The sequence below is a fragment of the Andrographis paniculata genome, unplaced genomic scaffold, assembly GCF_009805555.1.
Source record: "Andrographis paniculata isolate CXL003 unplaced genomic scaffold, ASM980555v1 Contig82END, whole genome shotgun sequence".
NCBI classification, from domain to species: domain Eukaryota; kingdom Viridiplantae; phylum Streptophyta; class Magnoliopsida; order Lamiales; family Acanthaceae; genus Andrographis; species Andrographis paniculata.
In genome coordinates this window covers 1,125,958-1,153,190 of record NW_026137620.1, presented here as the reverse complement: position 1 = coordinate 1,153,190, position 27,233 = coordinate 1,125,958, and the positions used below count along the sequence as shown (strand labels likewise).

The window sequence follows — 27,233 nt, the reverse complement described above, 5'->3', positions numbered from 1 at the left end:
AGTGGGGATGAGAAAGGAGGATAACTGCCGACTAGTAGCCCACCAACGGTAGAAGAACACGTGGCGCAACGAGAGTGCAGGACACGCATCCGCCTACGCTGTGTACTCGTGGATCAATTTCAACGGTTCAGATTACCTTTGCTTGGGCGGTTTAAAGCCTCTGACACCGCCGCCTCACCCTCGGCCGCCGTCGGAGAACCACAAAAGCTGCTGCTTCACTCGCCGGAATATATATACATATTTTTTTAACTGATTTATAAATGGTAAATGAAAAAGTAAACGTGGTGCAAAAATAAGTAATCATAATAATAATAATACTAATAATTTTGATTTTTTAAATGGTAAATGATAAAGTAAACAAGTAAAATTAATAGTGCTTCCGTTTCTATAAATTGTCTATAATTTTTTATTTTTATTCGTCTTCATGTTATGTTGTCATATTTTTTTTAAAATATAATTATATATTTTAAATTTAATTTTAAAGTTTATAATTTATAATTTTTTTAATTTTAATTTAATTATATTAATTTTAATTTATAATTATTTTATTATATAGTAATTAGTTTTACTAATAAATGTTTTAATTATTTATTAATTATAATTTCCTTAAATTTTAGTATTTACAGTCACGAGAATGGAGGGAGTATTTGATGAGTTGGACCAGCAAATAATTGGTGTATATTTTTTTAGTTTTTATTTATTTATTTTATTTAATCTCCATTTGTTTAAAAAAAAAATATTCCCTTCTTTTCTTAATAATTTATTATTTTTTTTTATTTTGGCCTATAACAAAGTATCTATTTTTTATTTTTTTTTTAGTAATTGTACAATTTATCTAACATTACAAATACCCTTTCAATTTACAATATATTACATAAATATCATTACGTTTATATCATACAATAATAATTGGGATAATTTATTTTTTTTACCTTTATTTCTGTTTTATCTTAATATAATACTAATATTTCTAAAATTTCATACAAAAAGCAAATAGATATATAAATATGGGACGGAGAGAGTACATATTTTTTAAATATATTTTTATGAGTATATAAAATATTAATTTTTTTTTACAAAAATGTATTTTTTGAGAATAATAGAAGAACACACTCTACTTCTACCTTTTAAATTCATATCTATTTAAATAAGTATATATTTTCTGTTTTTACTTTATATTACTTTTTTTATTTTTTACTGTGCATTCTCACGATTAAGAGAAAATTAAATTATATTTCATCAATTTACTTGAAATAAATTTTTTATCATTTCGTTTATTCTATTAAAAAATATTTACTCCATCCGTCCCGTTGGAAGGGTGGCGTTTGCTTTTTGCACGTAGATTTTTAATATTAGTATTATATTAGATTATAGTAAAAAAAAAAAAAATATCCCTATTAGTATGGTGTAATATAAAAGTAATGATATTTGTGTAATATATTGTAAGTTGAAAGGGTATTTATTATGTTAAATAGGTAGTACAATTACTAAATTAGGAAATGTTAATCGTATTTTGAGACGGATGAAAATAGAAAATGGTAACCTACGGAGAGAATATTTTTTATTATAATAAAAAATAATCATATAATATTAATACTAAAATACTCTTACGAATTTTTTTCTAAAAATAACATATTTTTTCAAAAAAAGTGATATATTATAGTAAAATACTCTTACGATCAAAATATCTCTATTTTGTGTAATTAATGTGAAAAAAGTAAGGATAGTTTTGTAAAAAAGTGAAAAGCTTGTTACAAAAAAAATAAAAATGAGACTAGTGTTATGGGACTGACGAAAATGGCAAAATGAAACTATTGTTTTGGGACGGAGGAAGTATTACTCTTTTCGTTCCAAAACAATATTTTCATTTGTTATTTTTGTCTGTTCCAAAACAATAGTCTCATTTCTATTTTTCATAACAAGCTCTTTATCTTTTTATAAAACTATCCTCACTATTCCACAATAATTACATAAAGCAGAGATATTTTGGTATTTTAAAAATATTTCTACACTCACTATTAATGTAATACTATTAAGTTGTGTTTGGTACAGACAAATGAGAACATAGAAATGTAAATTGTATCATTTCTCTTATTTGTTCGAATTAGAGAAATGGAACTTGAGAAATAAATCATTTTCATTTCTCTATTTTTATTTCTCTGTTTTTGGTACTATTTAATTTTTATAGTAATTTTTTTAAAATTATATTATTTCAATTTTATAAAAAACAAGTTTAATTTATTGTTAAACTATTTAATTTTTACGATCTTTTAAGAAATTGTATTAAAATATAATTTTAAAAAACATCTTATATAATTTATAATTTTTATAAACAAAATTACCAAAAATATTTTTCATGAATTCTCATCTGTTAAAACTCTTTTTTTATCATGTTAATCATTTATTTTTGTTTGATCATTCACATAGCTGTATTTTTTTATATTTCTTAACTGAATTCTCTATTTTACAGAGAATTAATTCACATTCTCTGCTCAATTCAATTTCTCTCCGATTCCATTTTTTACTCTAATTTCTCTGCAATTCCATTTTTCACTCTAATTTATCTGCAATTCCATTTTCTATACCAAACTTCTCCTTATTCCTAAATTATAATGTCCATTCCAAATGTTTCAATTGTTTTGGATATAGTATTATTTAAAAATACATAAACTTTGATTAATAATTTTTTTAGAAAAAAACAAAAAATCAAAAGCTATAAAAATCATCAACTATATTATTATTACTCACTCACTCTTCTCCATTCAAATGATATTTTTAAATATTTTCGTCCGTTCATTCAAAATATATTTTTCTTATTTAATAAAAGTAATTATACATTAATATTAAAATATTTTAAAAATTTTATTTGAATTATAAATATATCATTACATATACAATTATTTTATACATAAAATTTAAAGATAAAAATATCAAAATCTCTTACATAATTTTATTAACCAATAAAATATAATTATTTATTAATCTATTATAAATTTTCGAAAGCAATTATTGAAAAGGGACATTGGAATATTATTTAAATTTTATTAAAAAAAAAAGAAAGAAAGAAAAACCAAAACAAAAAACTCGAATAAATACAAACCACAAATAAACACGCTCTGCGATCATTATAAAGAAACTTTGGAGATGCTCTGTTCTGAATTGTGAACTCTGTTTTTTGGAACTGTACTGCTCTGTCGGGGTGTACACGTAAGCAGACAGCTCACCAAGGCTCTGTTTGCCTTGCTACTATCTTATGTGGGGATGATGTTTGTTTCGCTGTACTTTGGTATGTCTTCAAAATAATACTCCCTTCATTACAATACAATAGTCTTACTTATTATTTTTGTATGTCTCGAAACAATAGTCCTATTTTCATAAATAATCATATCACCATAAAATTATTTTTACCTTTTTTATTATTATTACACAATTGCCACTACTTTTTACACTAATATACTCACAAGGACAAAAAAGTCATTTATCCATACTTTTTATCAATATTTCATAAATCTCGCTTCCAATACAATAAGACTATAATTTTGAGACGGAGGGAATAATAGTAAAAATATTGAACTAATAATTTAATGTTATATAAATATATATATATATTTAATGTGATTTCAAAATAAAAATATTTTTAAATAAAGTTGTTGAGTACAAAAAATAATAATAATAATAACAATAATAATAAATAATAGCAGTAGGATTCTGAATGGGTCTAGATATAAGCCAAACGGCCCAGAAGTCGGGAAAAAAGAAGTCGGACAGACGCGGAGGTCTATCAAGAGGAAGGTCGGGCAAGGAAGAAGTATGGACAGACACGAAGGTCTGTCAAGAGGAAGGTCGGGCAAGGAAGAAGTATGAACAGACGCGGAGGTCTGTCAAGATGACAGTCTGTCCTTCTAAGTAGATAAAGGCAAATAGAGCCGGTCGGTTGCTCTGTGGTCGGGCCATAGTCGGTTGCTCTGTGGTCCGGACCACAGTTGGTTGGTTTGCAGTCGGGACCGAGGTCGGTTGTTCTGTGGTCGGGATCACAGTCGGTTGTTCTGTGGTCGGGACCACATTTGGTTGGTCTGCAGTCGGGACCGAGGTCGGGACCACAGTCAGTTGTTCTGTGGTCGGGACCATATTCGGTTGGCCTGCAGTCGGGACCGAGGTCGGTTGGTTCGTGGTTGGGACCACAGTCGATTGTTCTATGGTCGGGACCACAGTCGGTTGGTTCGTGGTCGGGACCACAGTCGATTGTTCTGTGGTCGGGACCACAGTCGGTTGTTTTGTGGTCGGGACCAATTTGGTTGGTCTGCGGTTGGTTGGTTCTCAGTCGGTTAAATAGGTCGGATGGTCCAAAGTCGATTGAGCAGGTCGGGCGGTCCGCAGTCGGTTGAGTTGGACGACACGGACGTCGGCTGATATGCAGGTTGGACGAAAGGCATTTCTGGAACGGTTCAAGTAGTGAGAGGCAATTCTGGGGCGGTTGGAGGAAATTGCAACCGGCGAACGGTTGAAAGTCGGTTAACACACGTGTTGACAGAGGAGGATTTTCTGGGCCGTTGAACAGCGGTTGCTGCAACCGACCAAACGACGGTTCAAACCGTTTTTTCAAGGGGTTATTTAAGGATTCCGGTCTGTTCTGAAAAAGCATCTTCAATCGACATCAAATTCAAAAGAATTGCTTTTGGGGATCACCACTTTATTTTCCAGTCTTTTATTTTATTTTGTTTATGTATTATATAGCATTCCTAATTTCAAACACTCATCTATCAAATTTAAAGATATTTTCCATATCTTTAAATTTTACTTTTTATTTGTTGAAAAAATATATCAACAAAAGTATATTAAGTATTAAATAAATGTAAGATGTAATATTTTAAATATATATATATATATACTCTTGTTGAAAATTAGTGAAAATAGCATGTTGAAAACGTGACCAAACAAAAACACTCCAGGAAATTGATGATAAATATGTGGTGCGGATTTCATTTTGTTACTCTGAATTTAACTAATACTGTGGTTAATATTATAGTATAGGCATACACAATGTGTGTTTGTCCGGGGAATTGAAGGTTGAATTTTAGAAGTTAAAATAAATAAAATTTTGAATTGAAATAATTTTTTAATATAATTTAAAAGTATATTATGTTTTGTAAAAATAGTTTATTTGTATCTTATATAAAGATTAAAAAAATAAATAAAAAACAAAAAGGTAATTTGAAATTATTTTTAAAAATTTAATTAGTAATTAATGATGATGAAAAGTGAATATAATAAAGTCAGTAACAATGATAATAAATAAATATTGAATGACGAGTAATAATTAAAGTATTAAGAATTTAACGGATATATTAAAAAGAAAAATTAGAATAGATTGGACTATTGATGTTTTTAGAATTTTTTTAATAAATAGTATTACATTTGTCCGGTTTTAAGGGTTCAGTTTACTTTTTACATATTGATATTTGAATTATATAAAAATATAGTACAAATTAAGAGAAAAATAGCAAAAATACTTCTATTAGTGTCTTATAATATTATTATAACAATATTTATGCAAAAATTATATTACTAATGATACTTTTAATGCTAAGTACAACGATGCAAAACGTAAATGAGATACTTAGAGGAGAGTAAAAAGTTTGATCAAAACTCTCAAACAAATGCAACCTAAAGGTTTGTTTTGACTTTTGATCTATTGAAATCTATTTGAATATACTTGGGTTGTGTTTGTTTGGGGGATTTAATAAGATTTCTACTATTCATCCAATTCTTTCCCCCCAAAAACATCAAATCAAACACCTATTTTTTATTTTTTATATTATACTAAAAATCAATTTTACATTCAAAACATCACATCAAAACCTATTTATATCACATCATACAACTATTCAAATTCAAAATTTTTACTATTCAAATCCCAACTCAAAATCCAAACCCCCAAACAAACACACCCTTGGTATATGTTACGCTGCGTTCTTTGTAGATTTTTTACAAAATTTTTACTATTTATTTTTTGTTTTAAATATATAATTCAATGATTTTTTTTAATTTTTATATTATATTAAAAATTAATTTTACGAGTAAATATTAATTCATATTAAATCAAACAACCATTTAAAGGTGTATTTGTTTGAGGGTTTGAATTTTAAGTTGGGATTTGAATGGTAAAAATTTTGAATTTGAATAGGTATATGATGAGATATAAATAGGTGTTGATGTGATATTTTTAATATAAAATTAATTTTTAGTATAATATAAAAAATAAAAAATAGGTGTTTGATTTGATTTTTTTTTGTGAAAAAAATGAGATGAATAGTATATTTAAAATTCAATCCTCAAACAAACATACCCTAAATCAAAACTTTTACTATTCAAAAAGCCAAACTCAAAAATCAAATCTATAAACAAACACGCCCTTAGATTTTTGAATGAAAATAAATCGTGTATATATAATATAAAAACAAATGAACATTAATGTATAATAAGATATTTTGAAAGAAAATAAATTTAGGGTGTGTTTGTTTGAGGATTTGGATTTTGGATTGACATTTGAATAGTAAAATTTTTTTAATTGGAATAATTGTATTAAGTAATATAAATATGTAGGGTAAACTGTTTTTTAGTCCCGTAACTAGACCCCCTTATCATTTTAGTCCCGTAAGTGGAGCATGTCGCAAACTAGTCCCATAAGTGAAAATTTTTTGCAGTTTTAGTCCTCCGGCCCCAGAGACGCTCGCGTGGGTCGCCGGAGGTGACGTATCCGCCAGGTGTTCCACCAGGTCAGCGACATCTGGCGGACACGTGGATTTATTATTATTTTTTTAATTTTTTAATTTTTTTAATTTTTTTAATTGGACCAAATAAAAAAATAAAAAAATGCAAATAAAAAATAAAAATAAGTTTTAATAAAAAATAATAATAAAAAAAAAATCCACGTGTCCGCCAGGTGTCGCTGACTTGGCGGGACACTTGGCGGACAAGTTACCTCCGGCGAGCCACGCGGGCGTCTCCGGCGCCGGAGGACTAAAACAGCGAAAATTTTTCACTTATGGAACTAGTTTGCGACAGGCTCCACTTACGAGACTAAAATGATAAGGGGGTCCAGTTATGAGACTAAAAGAACAGTTAATGTGATGTTTTGAATGTAAAATTGATTTTTAATATAATATAAAAAATGAAAAATAAGTGTTTGATTTTATATTTCTTCGAAAAATCTTTTGTATTAATAGTGTAAATCCCCTCAAATCCTTTGAACAAACAAATCCTTAAATTTATGTGTTTTAAAAAAGTTTACCTAAATAAATATATTTAACATACACTCCTACTTATTATTTTGTAGTATAATACAAATATATATATTTATAGATAATATAAATTAGTTTTATATAAAAATATATATATATATATATCTATGAAATTTTAAATAAACATCAACGACTCAATATATATGTTTATTTAAGAGATATACAAATATAAAATTGTAAATGGGTTTCTACTTTGAAAATTTTTGAATGGTATTTGAAATATAAAAAATATATGTATATATATTCTTTTTAGACTATATAAATTATAATAATCTAAAATTTTCTTTTAAAAATATTGGCTATGATTTTTTTATATTTTAATATTTTTCTTTATTGTGTAATCTTGTTATTTTCAATAACAATATATATTTTTTTATATGAAACATCAAATTTAATAATTATTTCATAAAAAATTACAAATAAAATAAAATAAAATAAAAATGCATCTATTGTATTTATTATCTAATCTTTAGAAGTCTATTCAATTGAAATCTTTTGTTTTGATGTTTGTAATATAAAAATAAAGATATAAATTTGATTATTGTTCAAACTTTCATAGTTCATTATGTTTCTGCATAATTTCAACCTTTTTATCTAATCTAGGATTGTCATCATCCAAGATCCAATATAAACAGAGGACCATTATATATTATTTTTATATATAAGATTTATTTTATATTTGTAAAATATTAAAAAAGATTATGTTATCATATTAGATGCAATAATATATATTTTTATGAGATATGTTTTCCAAAATTAACAATAATATTATGTTAATTATGACTGCAGTATATACATTGGGAAAAAATATTATCCACTCTTTAAAAATTTGGAGTTCATTTTCAATTTTATTTTTTTAAAATTTTTTAAAATTTTTTATGTGTGTGTGTGTGAGGCGCATTAAAAAGGAATTTTAGATAAAATTAATATTAATACTATTATTAAAAACTTTGCATCTAAAAATGCTCTACAAAATTATTTTATCTAATTATTTATATTTTATTGTATACAAATAAATAGCATTATATATATATATATATATATTTTGGAGTTCTTTATTTTTTTAATATGTTCCACTCTTTGTCGGTCTTGATCCTCAAGTCCTAGCCTCTTCTTTTACCTACATTCCTTTTGCTCGACGTGGAGATTAGGGGTGGGCACGGTTCGGTTATTTGCAAATATGCAGGTATTTGATAATCGAACCGAACCGAACAAATACCCGAAACCGCGAACCGTATTCGAACCGAAAATTTCGGTTAACCGAATTTTCAATTAACCGAAAATATTTGTAGTATTTGCAAATAACTCGAACCGAACCGAAATTAAGAAAAAATATATAAAAAAATTTTAAAATTTTAATTAAATAAAAAATATTTACAAATATTTCAAATATCCGAACCGAAACCGAACCGTATATAATTATTAATATAAATTTTAAAATATAATATTATAAATACATAAATATATTCGGTTCGGTTAACCGAACCGAAAAAAATATGAAAAACCGAAACCGAACCGAACCGAACAAATATCAAATATGCAGAATTTGTATTCGAACCGAATTTGCTCGATTAACCGAAAATTCGGTTCGATTCAGTTCGATTCAACGGTTCGACGATTCGGTTCGATTTTTTTGCCCACCCCTAGTGGAGATGACAATTTCGGACCGGCCCAGAATTTCTATATTTATATTTTTAACCGTACCTCCATTTGTTAATATATTTATAAAAGTATTTATTTTAAAATATATTTAATTTTACTAAACTGAGTTGGACGGGCGCGGCCCAACCTTCATAGGCCCGGAATCAGCACTGTTCATTTGGTCGTGCCGGGTCAGTATAATCTGAAATTTTTCAACTTCAAACATAATTTTTTTTGTACTAAATTTTGGAACCGTTTCAAGTAAAGTCATTCTTGGGCTTGGGTAGCCTAGGCCACACTCAGGGCCCAAATGTTTTGGGACTTATTGAAAGCCCATTTTCATAATATATATATATTTATGTATGTATAACTATAAGATATATATTATATATTAAATTTTATTTGGTTTGTATTTATATTTAAGTTTTTTTATTAGATATTAATTAAAAATGGTATTTAGTTTGAAAAAAATATTAAAGATCAAATTTTTTTCATAAATACATAAATAATAATAATTTTTTTTTCAGGGACAAATAAAACACTTTTGTTTGTCGCCGCCATTAGTAATTATTTTTATTTTTATTTTTATTTTTTGGTTATTACAACTTTGTTCTTTCTAAATTTTCTCTTACACGTTTTTTTTTTTTAATTGAATATACTATACTCATTCTTTATTTTTATATTCACTATACAATTCTCTATACATCACGTAAAAAAAATTATTTCCAACAATCTAACAAGACGAGCACATCTTGAAGCTCTTCCTAGCTTCATTGTCTATTTAACAATTATGAACTATTATTATGTTGTTATAAGTCAAATTAATTCTAAATGGACGAAAAACAAACACACAAAAGATCAACTCCATACCACATAGTACCAAAGATCATCATAATTTTGTCATAAAAATAAAAAATAAAAATTCATCATAATTAGTAATACCACCGCTTTATATATATGCATGACGAGGTTAAAATATTGATTTGGATTAATCAGCACAATATTACAATAATTTTTATAATTTCTTTGAGCACGAAATTGCATTTTATATTAATATAACACAAATTCTAACATCACATAGTAATAATCCATGCAACAACTACCACGATTAATTTCGGAACATCCCATGTTAACGTAAAATACAATGTATGTAATAGAACATATAGTAATAAAACACACGATACATATTATAATTCCAATCATATATTGTGTATATTATTATCGTGTACTTAATTATGACAAACAAGCATAATATGTGCCCACGTGTAAGAGTCCCGAGCATCAAGTTAAAACAAGCATGTTATGGCATTACACAAACATAAATACATACACACAAAATAAAAAGAAAGAGTTTCGATATTGAAATTCCATGACATAGAGAGTCGAAAGTTGTTTATATAACGACCAACAAGACAAGAACCAACATCATCAAATCAAACACTTTTAACAGTTTAAGAAGTTCGCGACAACGTTACTTATTACCGACCACTGTAATAAAATTATTTACCATTATTATCATGGCAGCCACCCTGATATGTAGTTATTCACACTTGGCCCTGCACCACCCCCAACTGCCATAGGATCACCTCCATGGTACCTGAAAATTCAATTCACCCACAAAATCATTCTTACAATGTAATAATAATAATAATAATAATAATAATAATAATAATAATAATAATAATAATAATAATAATAATGTAGTCTTACTCTTGTTTAATTAATTTGTTGAATAAAAAAATAAAATACAATAAAATAAATAAATGATTTTTTACCCAATTTGCAAAGTGGGTTCACATTCGAGTGGGTGGAAGAATCCATCTGCAGGGTGGGGTTGGGCTGTGGGTTGTCTTCCATAGCCAACATGAACATGATCTTGCCCATTTGGGTTCCACTGCAGACTTATTTGGCTTCCTTCCATCAGCTGCATCCATATATATATATATATAACAGATAATCACTTTCTCATAATTCATTTCTAATGGTGTGTTTGTTTGGGGGATTGGATTGGATTTATACTATTCATCCAATTTTTTTTTCCCAAAAACATCAAATCAAACACTTATTTTTTATTTTTTATATTATACTAAAAATCAATTTTATATTCAAAACATCACATCAACACTTATTTATATCACATCATAAAACTATTCAAATTCAAAGTTTTTACTATTCAAATCCCAACTCAAAATCCAAACCCCCAAACAAAAACACATAGCCAATTACAATTACATGCCTATTCCAATATATATTTTTCACTATACATGTAATAAAAAAAAGTATTTTTTCGTATACACTATATATATATATGTATATTTCATTTTTAAAAAAAAATTCAAATTCAAAAACAAGAACACCCCTCTTTGATTTATTTTTTTCCCTATACAATCACTTTTTTTAAAAAAAAAAAATTGAAAATACTACATCCATTAGGAAAATAATATTTTTGTGATAATTTTTTTTTTTTCTCTCTAAATCCAATTTTTTCATTACTAATAATATTAGAAACACAAAATAAAATGAAATTTATTCGTCTCTAAAATTTGTAGCTAACGTATATGTCTCTAATTTACACTACAAAAATATATAATTTTTTTTAGTGATTTACAAAATATCACACCTATCAATTATTTTATTTAAAAAATATCAAAACTCAAAACACACAAACATTAAAAAAAAAAAAAAAACCACCAATAAAAAGAACACCTATATAGACACTGTTGAAAATTTAAAACTGTTTATCAATACTAACTTAACAAATATCACATAAAAAAAAAAACTCTTTTTTTCTTCAAAAAATTACATCACATACTTTATTTCTTACTATTTTCAAAATTTTCAAAATTTCAAAAACTTCTATGCAAACGGGAATATTAAAGAATGAATGTATTTCCATACCCGTTGCTTCAAGCTCTTGTTAGCTTCATTAAGGGCGTGCTCCTAACCGTGTAAAAATACCGGAATAAGTAAATGTAGAAACTTGCGAAGAAATTTAAGGTGGTAAGAGAGTCGAGGAAAAAAATATATAGATACATAACTATATACATATATACCTTTCTTTGAAGATCGGTGAGAGTGTCCAGCATTGCTTGGGTCTGCATATTATAAACTCAGCTCTTTAACTTACTACAAAATAAAATTTCTATTTCAATTGATGTAATGGATAGAACATAATACCCGTGTTGATCTAATCTGCTTGAGGGACATATCGAGTTGTCTCTCAAGCGATTCAAGATCCTTGCTGTTCAAAGGGCCGAGATCCTCGCCAAGAAGATTCCTGTCAAAGAACAAACAACCTATGTATGATCGAATGTTATTGATCATATGCATTGCTTGGATTCATTTCCGAGGATATGTTTGTCTTAAAAACCTTTGTGACCGTTGCAGCGCTTCGTAGCGCGCCTTCAGCTTCAAGTATTCCTGCTGACTGCTCAGTTCCTATAAAATTAAACACCATAACAACATAAAAAAAAAGCCAACCATAAATTAAGACATATATGAAGTGCTTTTGGATTTATTTAGTTGTCATAAAAGATATCCAGTTCTTGTTTTGAGTTTATTTATTGTTTTTGTTATAAAAAATATATAAAATTAAACATCCCAAGATGTTTTCGATCCAACCATATTTTTTTGGTCTTCTTAAAATATATCAAATCGAACACTTATAATTTTTTTTCTTCTATTGTCATTTTGATATGTCCAAAATCAATCTATTTGTTTAATTTTTTTAAGAATTGTACTTCTCACGCAACTTTAGAAAGTATTAAAAAAATATATATCATGCAACTTATATATTATTACAAAAATATCATCATTCTCATTTAACTAATCTGTCTTTTTTTATTATTATTATTAGTAAATTTGACTTTTTATCTTTCAATTGTACTCCCTCCGTCCCACCCCACCAAACACCGTGCAACATTTTCTTTCTGATATATCCCAAACACCCTGCAATATTTTTAAATTAGAAAATAATTAATTATATTTAATCTATATCCCCGCACTTTATCCCATCACATCACTTTAATAAAAAAATAAAATATACACTTCTCTCTCAATCACATCACCTAATTATTCAATTATCGTACTTAATACTTCTCACCTAAAATCTCGTACCCAACTTAAATGTAGCACCTTGTTTGGGACAGAGAAAATACTACTTTCGTATAAAATACAAAAATTTTAAAATCTATATACGAAAAGTAAGCGGATAGATACATACAAAACGGAGAAAATATTTACATTAAAAATAATTTTTTTTATTCAAAATATCACATTAAATATTTATTTATATCTCTCAACCTCTGTCCAAATACATCCTTAATTAGGCATCTCAAGTACTTATCTTGATTGAATTCATAAGGCGTGCAGATTGTCATTACACATAAATAAAGGCAGACTTTGCTTAGCATCAATAAGTATAAATATCTTAAAAAAAAAAAAAAAAACATCAAAAGTGTTGAAATATTAAATAAATATATAGAAATATTTTTTATTTATATTTGAAAAATATCAAATCCTATGTATATTTAAAAAAGATGTGTATTTCATATTTTATAAGAATCGACTTTGAGATATAGAATAAAAAGAAGAAGGAAAAAAAAAACCCGAACAAAAAAATATTAAATAAACAATAATATTGTATGTATGTACTCTGTTAACTAACTTGGTAAACGGTAATATTATGTGCAAGTATTTTTGTAAGAAAATCATTAAAATTTAGAGATATAATGATGTTTCCATCCAATGTAAAAACTTCCAAATTTAACTAAGATATAATAATGTTTCCATGCATGTAAAAACTTTCAAATTTAATTAAGGAAACTTAGCTCTTGCAATTTATTTTTGGAACTTATATTCAAGTTAAATCTATATCTCCTTTTTTAAAATATATATATATTAAATCAATTTTAGTAATCTCAATTTGTGGATTTTCAATACTTTTTTTTTTACTTAAATATCCCTCGCATTAAAATTTAAAAGCATCAAAATTATATTGAAGGACAAATTCAAATGAGACATTGAAAATCAATAAATTGAGAATATTAAAGATTTAATCTATTGTCTTACTATATATATATATATATATATCGAAAAAAAAAAAAAAAAATTGAATAGAGGGTCAAAACTAGCTTGCAAGAGCTATTGGTTTTCGTGTGTTTGTTTGGGGGATTGGATTAGATTTCTACTATTCATCCCATTTTTTTCCACAAAAAATATCAAATTAAATACTTATTTTTTATTTCTTATATTATATTAAAAATCAATTTTACATTCAAAACATCACATCAACACCTATTTATATCACATCATACAATTATTCAAATTCAAAATTTTTATTATTCAAATCTCAACTTAAAATCCAAACCCCTCAGACAAACACACTTACATAATAGAACCCTAGGCAGTCCTCATAATCCAATATATGTTGTTTTATCTATTGAATTCAGAGTAATCTGTGTCTACTATGACTCATATACCTAATATATTAAAATAATCAAATTAATGTTGTATATTAATTACTCCATCCGTCGTCCTAGGTAATTTGGATATGTTACCGTAGACACGGAAATTTAGGTAAAATATGATTAGTAAGTAATTAAAAAGTATATTAGTAAAAATAATTATTGTATAGTAAAAATAATTATAGATTAAATACTCTCTCCGTCCCACATAATTTGTCCCTATTTTTTATTTTCGTCCGTCCCACATAATTTGTTATTTCCTTTTTTGGAAAATTAATTATACACTTTAATCATATTTTAAAATTTAAAATTTTTTTTTAATCTTAATTAAACTGTTTAGTTATCTTAATCTGAATTTATAATTATTTTTACTAAATAATAATTATTTTTACTAATACATTCCTTAATTACTTACTAATTATACTTTATCTAAATTAACATACTCATATTACATGGGACTGAGGCAGTAGATGTTTTTCTTGTATTTCCACTCTTTTTTTTTTGCACCATTTTTAATCTTATAAAATATTTTATTTAACCACTATATAAATACAAATACAAACTCAAACACACCCTCACTTCACACAGTGGTTTCAATGTACACAGTTTCTAAAAATATTATTAAAAAAATATAATAATAATACATATAATAATAAAAGTCAACGTAAATAGTGTGTTTGTTTGTTTGGATTTTGAATTGAGATTTGAATAGTAAAAATTTTGAATTTGAATAGTTTTATGATGTGATATAAATAGGTCTTGTGTGATGTTTTGAGTGTAAAATTGATATTTAACATAATATAAAAAATAAAAAATATGTGTTTGATTTGATATTTTTTGAAAAAAAAAATTAAGATGAATAGTAGATTTAAAATTCAATCCCTCGAACAAACACACCACAAAACACAGAAATCCTCTAGTGTGTTCTTTTACATAAAAAAGATTTCAACATACTTTTTTCAAATATATTACACACACTCAGGCTCTGGACTTTCACTTATTGTTTTTTTTACAGGTTTTCATTCATTATTTTTATATTTCTTACACAATTTTCTATATTTCACATAAACAAAAAAATATTTCTTTCCAACAATCTCACAAAACAAACACACCATAGTCATTTTTATAATATCTATCCAAGTCTATGTATTTCACATAATAAAAAAAAAAAAAAAAAAAGAAAAAACATTCCTCAAAACCAAAACACAAAACAAACACACTCCTTATGGGTTTGTTTTTTAACATTTCAAATCAAAATTAATAATATTCATTTGACACAGTGCTCAATAATAAAATACTATTTATTCTCACAAAATATTATTTAAACAAAAATTCACAATTTCATTTCAAATTAATTTCAAACTACAATTAAATAAATATACTTTCACGATTCTCCATACATATTTTAAAACCAAAAAACCTTAAAACTATAAATACTAAGCAAACAAACACCACCAAAAACACATGAAACGCATCCAATGCTTTTCATATGAAATTAAATGATCTAAAAAATAAACATCAATTTTGTAAAATGAAATCAATAATACTACAAAAAAGGCACACACATATATATATATTTATAATTTTTAATAATGCAACATGATTAGTTACAAATTCCATATGTTCATGTTATATGAAAGTATGAAATTGTATGAGTGGATAATGCAGAATTAAATATACCAACTATACACCAGACATAATTAAAAATGAACATTTTAAAGATTGATTGTATATCAGGCCTAAATTACTGAGATAGTTCCTTATATAATTATTTTATTTAAGACAACTTAGAGATTTAAGATTCATATAGCTTTCCCTAATAAACATTCTCAACTTTTATTTTTTTTAAGATTTTTGTAATTTTTCCAAAATATTTGATTGATTAATCTCCTCCATAAATATCTCCTTAAAAGAAGAATTTCCCAATTTATTGTCATCCAACATAATAAAATCCCAGATTAGTTGCTACCTGCGTTCATGTCTGTGGCTAAGCACCATTGTTCTTAAGATTCTTCATCCTTAGCTTTTACAAAAATAAATAAATAAAATTGTCTGTTCATCCTCCATTACTATATTTTTCAGCAATCCCTCAAGTTTCTTGGTAAGAAATGTTAATGTGTTTATATTTATTTGAATCACTCTGTGTTTTTTTCATCTAAAGTTTTATTTTCAAATTGACCATGGCTACTAAATCATGGCTTGTTCTAACCACCATTGAAGATGAACACTAAGAGTATAATTATTAAGTTAGATTTTATGGGAGTTTTCAGTCTTTGTGTTATATAATTACTAAGTTAGATTAGGTGATTATTTAGAGTCCGTTTAGACAGAAATTTTGAAATTTTAAAAAAATTTGAAAACATTAGAAACTTAGTTATTTGATGCGATGTTTTATAAGGAAAAACAGTATTGCACGAGAATTTCAAATCTTTATGTAAACTCAATATGAAGCAATTTTTCAAGATCCAATCTTGGTTCTTGATCGTCATTTTCTTGAAACTATCTTTCAGATATCAATGGAAGAAGAAGAATCATCAGATTCAAACTCGAGCTCGGACATATCCGAAACATGGAAGCAATCGAAAAGCACAGTCAGGAGATTCAAGGGCGTGATCCCACAGCAAAACGGACATTGGGGCGCGCAAATATACGCGAACCATCAACGTATATGGCTCGGGACATTTAAGTCAGAGATCGACGCGGCAATGGCCTACGACAGCGCAGCCATCAAGCTCCGCAATAACGATCCCCACCGAAACTTCCCATGGACTCACATAAGTTCTCAAGAACCGAGCTTTCAAAACCAGTTCACGACGGAAGTAGTCCTAAACATGATCCGCGACGGATCATACCCCATAAAATTCTTCGATTTTCTAAGAACTCAACAGGGCGGGGCGGAAATCAATTTGCCGAGCATCAGGGCCGACGGGGAATTCTATTGCACATTACTTTTCGAGAAGGAGCTAACTCCGAGCGATGTAGGGAAGCTCAACAGACTCGTGATCCCTAAACGTTATGCTGTTAAACATTTTCCTAATGTACCTAACGAATGCTCTGGCGAGAGGCAGAGTTTGGAGAATCGGTCGAGGAGATTGAATGAAGTTCAGCTCGAATTCTATGACCGGAATATGCGACTTTGGACTTTTCGGTATTGCTACTGGAAGAGCAGCCAGAGCTTCGTGTTTACGAGAGGTTGGAATAAGTTTGTGAAGAAGAAGGGACTTAAAGCTTGCGATACTATCGGATTCTACTTGTATAGCAGCCGGGATTCGCGCTGTTTTGGGAAACAGTTTTTAGTTATCGATGTGGCGAGGAAAGGTGGCGGCGATCGGAGGAGCGGCGGCGGCGCCGGCGAGGAAGAAGGGGTGGTTGAGGGTGGAGATAAGAATGGGTGCAAAGCTGGATTTAGGCTTTTTGGAGTTCATATAGAATAAGATGAAGAGTTTCATTTTACAAAGTCTTGTGTTTTTTTTTTTTTACTTTGATTTATTTCTTTTGAATGTTATTTGTTACTTTGATTTATTTCTTTTGAATGTTATTTGTTTTTGGGGATTTTGGTTATTGGTATTGTTTTTACTACTCTTTTGGTTCTGTTTATCTTGTTTCTTGATGAATTTTTCAATATAGAAAATTGGTTTAAATTTAATATTTTAATAAAATAATTAGGATGGATTTTAAAATGTTTTATTTTAATTTGGTCATAATCTGTTTAATTGGTGTTTAAATTAATGGGATTTTAATTATATCTAGAAAAATGTATTGGAGAGATATATTTTGATCTGAATATTGCAAAATATTCCAAAATTAATGTTAGTTTCCTTTTTATATATATAATAATAATAAAAAAAAAAATTATTCATTTTTACTTAGTATATATTTATAATAATAACCTTATTTCATTTTTATATTTAAATATTAATTGTTCTTAACCTCTATATCCAAATAAAGCCGCATCATCATAGAGTATAATTTAGAGTAAGATTAGAGTGATGATCAACACATAGTAATATTATCGACAATGGTCTAATTATTTATGGATTTTGATTATGATTTTACTATTTAAATATTTTTTTTTCTTTCAAAATATCTATTTTTTATTTATTACATAATACTAAAATTTAATTTTGTATTCAAAACACCAGTCAACGTATATTTATATCAAATAACTATTTCAATTCAAAATTTTACTTTTCAAAACCAAACTTAAAACCTTACGAACAAACATACCGTAAATGATGTGTAGATTATAGCGGTATGTTGTTAATGCATAACATGTATGGTGTTGTATATATTATGTGTTAAAATCGATTGTATTATGTGTCTTGTATATTAATAACACTCTAACATAAATTTAGAAAGTATTTGAAATAATGGGGTGTGTTTTTTTTATTATTTGATTTGAGAAAAAGAAACAAAAAATTATGTGAAGTACAGAGAATTGCATAAGTAATATAAAAATGGGTAACTATTTTTTAGTCCCGTAACTGGATTATCTTATCATTATAGTCCCGTAAGTGGAGTCTGTTGCAAACTAGTCCCATAAGTGGAAAATTTTCGTTGTTTTAGTCATCCGGCGTCGGAGACGCCCACGTGGCTCGCTGGAAGCCACGTGTCCGCCAGGTGTCCCGCTAGGTCAGCGACACCCGGCGGACATGTGGATTTTATTTTATTTTTTTTCATTCTTTTAAAATTGTTTTAATTTCTTTTTTTAATTTTATTTAATTGGAACAAATAAAAAAATTAAAAATAATTAAAAATAAAATCTACGTGTTCACCATGTGTTGCTGACCTGACGGACACGTGGCATCCGGTGAGCCCGCGGGGCTCGCCGGCGCCATAGGACTAAAACAATGGAAATTTTTCACTTACGAGACTAGTTTGCCACATGCTTCTAATGATAAGGGATCTAGTTGCGGGACTAAAAAAACAGTTTACCCTATAAAAATAACGAGGGTATGCTATATTGAACATTTTAGAAATGTGTAGGAAATTTTGTACAAAAGAAACAAACCCATGGTGTTTTCTTTGCTTTCTTTTTTCTTTTGTAGGTTTTGGAATTAGTTTACCTCATATCAAACCAAATATTTTATTTTTTATATTATATTAAAAATTTATTTTACATTCAAAATTACACTAATATCCATTTATATCATATAAAATAATTATTTCAAAATTTACTAATCAAAACAAATTATCTCAAATCTTAAAGTGTGTTTGGTTGAAAGATTTTGTAAAATAATTTGAAGATAGGTAATATAAAAATAATAAAGATGTGTAACATAATATTTTTTGGGGAAAATATATATTTTTTTACAAAAAGAACACACTTTTATTTTTTCTTCTAAAAATATCAAATTAAATAAATATTTTTATTTTTATATTATATTAAAAATAATTTTACATTCAAAAAATTACATCCAACATATATTTATATCATATCGTATAACTATTCAAATTCAAATAAATGAATTTTATGAAGTAACTTGAAATAAAATAACTACATATAAGAATTGATTTAGAGATGACTGTCAACTAATAAATTTCAATCTTTTAAAGTCTTCAACTTGCAAATTATTTGAAGAAAAAAAATATATTGCCTACATCCTATTTAAATAAATTTTTTATTTAGAATTATCCACTTAAATAGTTTATTTTTAATTAATCTCCATATATATGATCCTATACAAAAATTCAACAAACATTGTTGAAAATTTCCATTTGCACAATAAGTTTGAACTATATCCCATTCTAACAAGCAGACTCTAAGGTTATGTTTGCTCGTGATTTTTTACTAAATTTTTACTATTCATAATTTTTTTTCTCCAAAAATATTACATTTAAATATTTTTTTATTATATTAAAAGTTAATTCTATATTCAAAACATTACAATAAATAATTATTCAAAATTTTCTATAATTCAAAACTCAAACACCCAAAGAAAACACACATTGAGACAAAACATCGAACACCTTGCATGCATAAGCACAAAAGAGAGACAAAACGAGAAAGAAAAGCCAAAATTGATTGATGTAAGAAGAAGTTTATTCATAATTACCAGTGCTTCTCTTGCAGATACGTTCGTCTCAGGAGCTCCATAGTTGCATTTCTGATACCTTTCCAGGGTTTTGAGCATGCTGCTAGAGTCACCACCACCACAAAAAAATTACACCCAAATCAGAACTACTCCAATTTCAATTTCAAAAAATAAAAAAATAAAATAAAAAAAGGAAAAAATTTAATTAATTACGTTAATTAAAGAAGGAATTTGTTTGATTTGAAGTTGCAGAAAAGATGGAAGAACAGAATCTAAGAATCATCGAAGCACCCGAAGCGTAATTATGGTGGAAAGTATTGCCCGTTGGTAATAAGAGTGCAACTGATGATTGACATGAATGCAGTTGCAGATTGCAGCTTTGTTGAAATGCTAAAAAAAAAATTAGATTCTAACTCAAATGAACAAAAGCTAAAATCGAAATTAAGAATGAAAGAAAGAAAGAAATGGAAGAAGAAAGAAATTCTTCTAATTTATAGGGAAAGGAAGTGTTAGGGTTTGAAGTTGTCCAATTTCCCCAAAACCAAAACCCTAATTTTACACTCAATTTTTTTAATAAAAAATTAAATTCATCTCCAAACCCACACCCAAAATTTAGAAAAGAAAAAACTATAAATTAGTAGAGGAGCTTTTGAACATGGTCTGAATATAGAGATTCAGAAAAAAAAAAAAAAAAAAAAAAAAATGAAAGATCAAACCCTAGAAATTGGTCTTATTATTACAAAAGATGTTTCTTATCCTCAATTCTTGGAATAAAAATTTCAGGTTGTCCTAACAAACTGAGAACTCTCTCTCTCTCTCTCTCTCGCTCTAAAAAAAAAGTAAAGAAATGGGAAGTGTAGAAGAAGAAGAAGATCTGATGAAAATTGTAGATCAGCAAATTTTAGACAACAAAATGCAACCCAAAATCTAAAAAAAAAAAAAAAAAAACCCTTAAAAAAATAAAGGATCAAATCAAATCAACTAATAAAATTCTTTTCATGGTTTCCTCTTGCAGATCTAACAAAACTCAGAAGCACAGACCCCCACACATTCACTGAAAAGGCAAAATCAAAATCAAACACCAAAGAAGAAAGCCTGCTTTTTATCTTTCAATTTTATTTATTTAATTTTTTGGTTGCTTCCCTATAATTAATTTCCCCTCACAACACCATATTTAAGAAAGATTAGGTTTTTCAGAGCCAGATCTCGAACAAACAAAACACCATCAACAAAAAAACCCTCAAACACAAAGAAAGAAAGAAAAGAAAGTTCACATACACACAAATACATACACATACATATATATATATATATATGTATGTATATGTAAAAGGTTTTAATTGCGCAAGTGAAGAGAGACAAATATGGAGGATAGGAAGAATGGTGTCTGGCTGTGTATATGAATATTATTATGATTATTGGGATAGACGATGACGACGATGATAATAATAATAATAATAATAATAATAAAATTGATAAAATATGAGAATTAGAAAGAACCTAGAGCTACTGCAAAACTCGTACAGCTTTCCTCTATTGGAGAAGATAATCAAAGCAACCTCGGCGTCACAAAGAACGGAAAGCTCATATGCTTTCTTCAAAAGTCCATTCCTTCGTTTCGCAAAAGTCACTTGCCTGTTGATCTTGTTCTCTATTCTCTTCAGCTCAACTCTCCCTCTTCCCATCTCTCTCTCTCTCTCCTCTCTCTCTCTCTCTCTAAACCCACTCAATTAAACCTACAAATGAATAGATCTCTCTCTCTTCTCTCTTCTCTCTTCTCTCTCTCCTCTTTTTCTTTCTTTCTTTCTTTCTTCCCCTTTTTGTGTTTTTCAGTACTCCTCTCTTTCTCAAACTGATATACATACAAATATGTATATATATGTGTATATTTGTGTGTATGTATATATGGTGTTGTCTTTGTGTATGAGCATGATCCAACGAGTCCATTTGCTAAGCTAGATTTGGGTTATTTTATTCCATTGGGAAATTATTAGTATTTTTTATAAAAATCTTTGCTCCTTTGACAGGACATGAGTTTTAATAAAAGTGAGTAATAATTATTAATTTTTTATTTTACAGTAAAAACAGTACAATAATAAAATGATTTTTTACTTAATAAGAAAATGAGAATATTTTTCGATGACAACTCAAAAAAAAAATGAGTATAGATTTGAATGACGGAAGGAGTATTATTTTTATTTTAATTTATATATACTTTTTTTTCTCATCCATTTGAAGTGTATGTGTAAAAACTTTGTTACCATTTTGTTTTAATTCAATATAATGTAATGATATTAATATAAATAAGTGTAAGTTTTTTTTTTTTTTTTTTTATGACGTGGGAACTCGCAGCCGCTACCCGAAAAGTGCACACTGGATAGGTCTGAATATATTTATAATGTGTAGTTAGTTAAGTTTACTAAGGGTACGTTTGTTTGGAGGTTTAGATTTTAAGTTGAGATTTGAATAGTAAATATTTTGAATTGTAATAGTTGTATGATCTCATATAAATAGGTATTAATTTGATGTTTTGAATGTAAAATTAATTTTTAATATAATATAAAAATAGGTATTTATGCGATATATTTGAGGAAAAAAAAATAGTAGAAATTACTGAAAATTCCCCAAAAGAACATACCCTAAGAATTACGATGGTGGCCATAGTACTAAATATTAAATAACATGATGAACTACAAAAAAATCATATAATATTGTTATAATAAGCACATTATGTATATTAATATAATATAAATTCAACATATAAATTAAGAGTATATAACATTTCTCTCTAAAATACATGATATACTTCTATAGAGTATATATGCTTTAAATATGAACATGCAATATATGTTATTTCATAGAGCATATGTTATCTATAATGAGAATAAGTGCTACATGGACTTTTTAATTTATACATTTTTTAGATAAATCAATACATTATTGGCATATATCTCCAAATTATCACTCGAACCGAAAAAATATATGTTTCATTCATTCTAATTCAAATTATTTTTTTTACTATTTTCGTCTGTCATAGTCAAAATTATTCTCTTTTTAATAAAAGTAATCATACACTAATATCAAAATACTTTTAATTTATATTTAAATTATAAACATATCATTATATATATATAATTACTTTATATATAAAGTCAAATGACAAAAATGTCAAAACGTTTTGCATATTTTCATTAATTAATAAAATACTATTATTTTTTAATCTATTAGAAAATTTCAAATAGCTCATTTTAAAAAAGTACAGAGGGAGTATTTTGTTAGAATGGATAGAAGATGATAGAACCTATACCTTTTGGATAAACGAAAAGAGTATAAAATATGATTTTAGAGTTTTGAAATATGTTGAAAATAAAAAGAGTTCGATTATTTTATATAATATTTCATAAGATGAAATATGTATTTGATATATTATTTTAAAAACATATATTATTAAAAATTAAAGTTTAAACTTTAAAAATTATATAAGTACACAAAGTCGTTATTCTCTCCGTCTCATATCGTTGTATTATCTCCTCACAAAATCAATCTATATGTATTTTGTCATTTTAATTTGTCTAAAATTAATTCAGCCGTTTTTCATTTTTGTCATTTTTTCGTTGTTTCAAGTTAATATTGTATATATTTTATTTAGAGGGTATTTGGTAAATAATTTTTTCAAAAACTTTTAACTTATTGAAGAGCTTTTAGTTGTTTGACCAATAAATCAACTAATTTTGGTGTTTTGTAAATTAACGTTTTCAATTAGTTTATTGGATTTATAAAGCTATTTTTAAAAAAATTGTATATCCCAACATTTCAGATCAGGTTCTATGCAATACTCTTTGCATCTAAATGAAAAGTATATATTTTCTTTCATTCGATCGATTGTCACAAATGTTTCTATTTTTTATTTTTTTTAAAAAAAAAATTCATATAATTCAACATTTTAACAAGAATACAACTTAATAATTTTATTTAAAAAAAAAAGAAGAAGAAGAAAAGGGAAAAAAAAAGGAAAAGAAAGAAATAAGAGCATTTTTGTATTTTAGAACATAAATTGGGTTCTTGTGCTTGTAATAGAAAGACATTTTTGTCCATCCACTTTATCACACTATTTATTAAAAAAAAAAATTATTTACTTATAATTTGTATGTCTACTTTAACCCTGACAGTTAATTTGTCACTATTTTTTTTTTATTCAACAATGAAGGAATGAATATAAGAGAAATTGATATATTTTTAATTTCAAATTTAAAAATATAGATTCTGAAACTTATTCGCAATTTGAGCGCGTTTAGATCAAACATTGTAAATAAGGATAATCGAGATGATTAGACGCAAAGTTTATAAAACTATAAGAAAATTAAGCACGATTTTGAAACTATGAAAAATTTGAAACAATTTCGTGAAATTATAGGTGAATTTTGTATAATTTTACCAACGAAAATTGTAATATAAAACTATGAGGAAATTAAGCACAATTCTAAAACTATAAAATATTTGACACAATTTTATGAAATTATAGGTGAATTTTGTATAATTTTACCAACAAAAATTATAAAATTAGATAATATAAAGTAGACGAAGAATTATATGAAATACTCCCTCCGTCCCACCACAATTGACAGTATTTCCATTTTTGTCTGTCCCGTAATAATTGTTACCTTTTTATTTTTGGTAAAAATTATTAAGGGTGTGCTTGTTTGGGGGTTTGGATTTTGAGTTGATATTTAAATAGTAAAAATTTTGAATTTGAATAGTTGTATGATGTGATATAAATATGGGTTAATGTGATGTTTTGAATGTAAAATTGATTTTTAGTTTAATATAAAAAATAAAAAATAGGTGATTGATTTGATTTTTTTAGGGGGAGAAATGGGATGAACAGTGAATTGAAAATCCAATGCCCCAAACAAACACACCATAGATCAAAATATATTTAACAAATATAAATCAACTTAATTAACTACATAACAAACAAAATCATAAATGACATAGGACCCACTCAAAACCCCTTATTGCTACCTCTCTCCTCAAAAAAAAATAAATATTTTTATCTATATTTAAAACTACACATCTTTTATAAAATTAATTTATACTAATTATAAATTTAAAAAAAAATTATTTACTTGTATTATAGAAAATTTTATTCTCTACAAAATGATATTCATATTGCATATATTTTCAAAATTTGTATATAATTTTTAAATATTTAAACATATATTTTAATTTTTTTAACCATATATATTAAATTTATTTTAAAAATATAAATATTATTAATTATAAAAAAATAATATTATAATATTATAATTAATTATTATTAATTAATTAAATATTCTCATCTTAAATACCGTATCCCTAATTAAAGAGTTTAATTCCGGTGAGACGGAAGGAGTATTAATATTTATTAATATATGTAGTATATATATAATATATATGTGTGTGACTATGTGTATGTTAATTACGTAGCAAGCAAATCAGGAGAATGTATAAATGAATCGACGGTGGTGGTGCGCTGGGCTTTCGGTTTGATCCGACGGTCAGAAATAAGGCGATGTTGAAAAAGGCATATGTGATTGTCAGGACGAAAGTGAAACCTTAAAACCCGATGGGCTGAATCAGAGATAGGTGACACGTGTCGATATTTGAAGCTGCCGTCTCAAAATTTATTTAAAATTATGTGTATATATATATTTTCTTTCTCCAAAAATCGTTATCATGTGACCAAATGGTCCAAATCTCACAGAAGTTTGAAAGTTTCCAAAATTGCCCTTCGTGCAGAAACGGGATTTTCATTTTCTTACATTAGAGTATAATTTCAACGAAAATTAAATTAAAAACAATGTGTAACTAAATGCTATTCCCTCCGTCCCACATAATTTGTCTTTATTTTTATTTTTGTCTGTCTCACGTAACTTGTCCTTTCATTTTTTTTTTGAAAATATGATTATTCATTTTAATCATATTTTAAATTTTAAATTTTATAATTTTTTTAATCTTAATTAAAATATTTATTTATTTTAATTTTAATCTATAATTATTTTTATTAAATGATAATTATTTCTACTAATACACTTTTTAATTATCTACTAATTATACTCTACCTAAATTCTCGTATTTTAACTTAAGGTTGTCATTGGCTTTTTGCGTATTGATCTTTAAATATTAATTATGATATCAATACGTAGTACAATCCAAGAAAAGAAAACAAAAATATATTTATTAGTCTCTTATAATACATATACAATGATATTTTTTGAGTAAATTTTTCAAATATAAGGATATTTTTAATATTAAATACAATGACGCAAAAATCAAATGAGAACCTTCTTACGGGACGGAGAGAGTACAATATAACTTTGGGTTTGTTCACCTTTATGTTTCTAAGCGGTACAATTCTTTGTAAATATTATTTTAGAAGATATTCTCCCATATACACACATTAACACAATATATATTTTTTTCGTGTCATTTCAATTGGCTTAATATGTCCCACTTTAATACACGTTTCTATTTTTTTATAAAATTTACTAAATCAAAACATATTAAACAAATATAAATTAATTTAATTAACTTTATAATATATAACATCGTATCAAAACCCTTTTTATCTCCTTGATAAATAAATATCTCTATATATATATATATTTAAAATTCTTCATTTTTTTTTATAAAATTAGTTTATCTTACTTATAAATAAATATATATATTTTTATTTGTATTATTAAAATTTTTAATCTCTAGAAAATTAATATATGCATTGCATATATTTTATTAAGATATCATATTAAAAA

The 27,233-nt window shown here is 26.5% G+C and overlaps 2 protein-coding genes across 4 annotated transcripts; one reads left to right on the top strand and one right to left on the bottom strand.

The window, feature by feature from the left end:
- Positions 1–10,235: 10,235 nt before the first annotated feature.
- On the bottom strand, positions 10,236–22,258 carry LOC127241404 (agamous-like MADS-box protein AGL9 homolog). Of its 3 annotated transcripts, none has more exons than XM_051260434.1 (8): positions 21,943–22,258; positions 20,464–20,542; positions 12,313–12,380; positions 12,120–12,219; positions 11,996–12,037; positions 11,841–11,882; positions 10,718–10,866; positions 10,236–10,539 (listed from the first exon to the last, which is right to left on the bottom strand). In XM_051260434.1, exons 1-8 carry the CDS (start codon positions 22,125–22,127, stop codon positions 10,458–10,460), a joined length of 747 nt encoding a protein of 248 aa, XP_051116391.1. In that variant the 5' UTR covers positions 22,128–22,258; the 3' UTR covers positions 10,236–10,457. The 3 variants fall into 3 exon arrangements, with proteins under 3 accessions (XP_051116391.1, XP_051116393.1, XP_051116390.1); XM_051260436.1 differs by having other exon boundaries at positions 21,967–22,258; XM_051260433.1 differs by having other exon boundaries at positions 20,464–20,545; positions 21,943–22,257.
- On the top strand, positions 16,924–17,841 carry LOC127241448 (AP2/ERF and B3 domain-containing transcription factor At1g51120-like). The gene has a single exon (XM_051260500.1). It carries the CDS (start codon positions 16,924–16,926, stop codon positions 17,839–17,841), a length of 918 nt encoding a protein of 305 aa, XP_051116457.1.
- Positions 22,259–27,233: the final 4,975 nt, after the last annotated feature.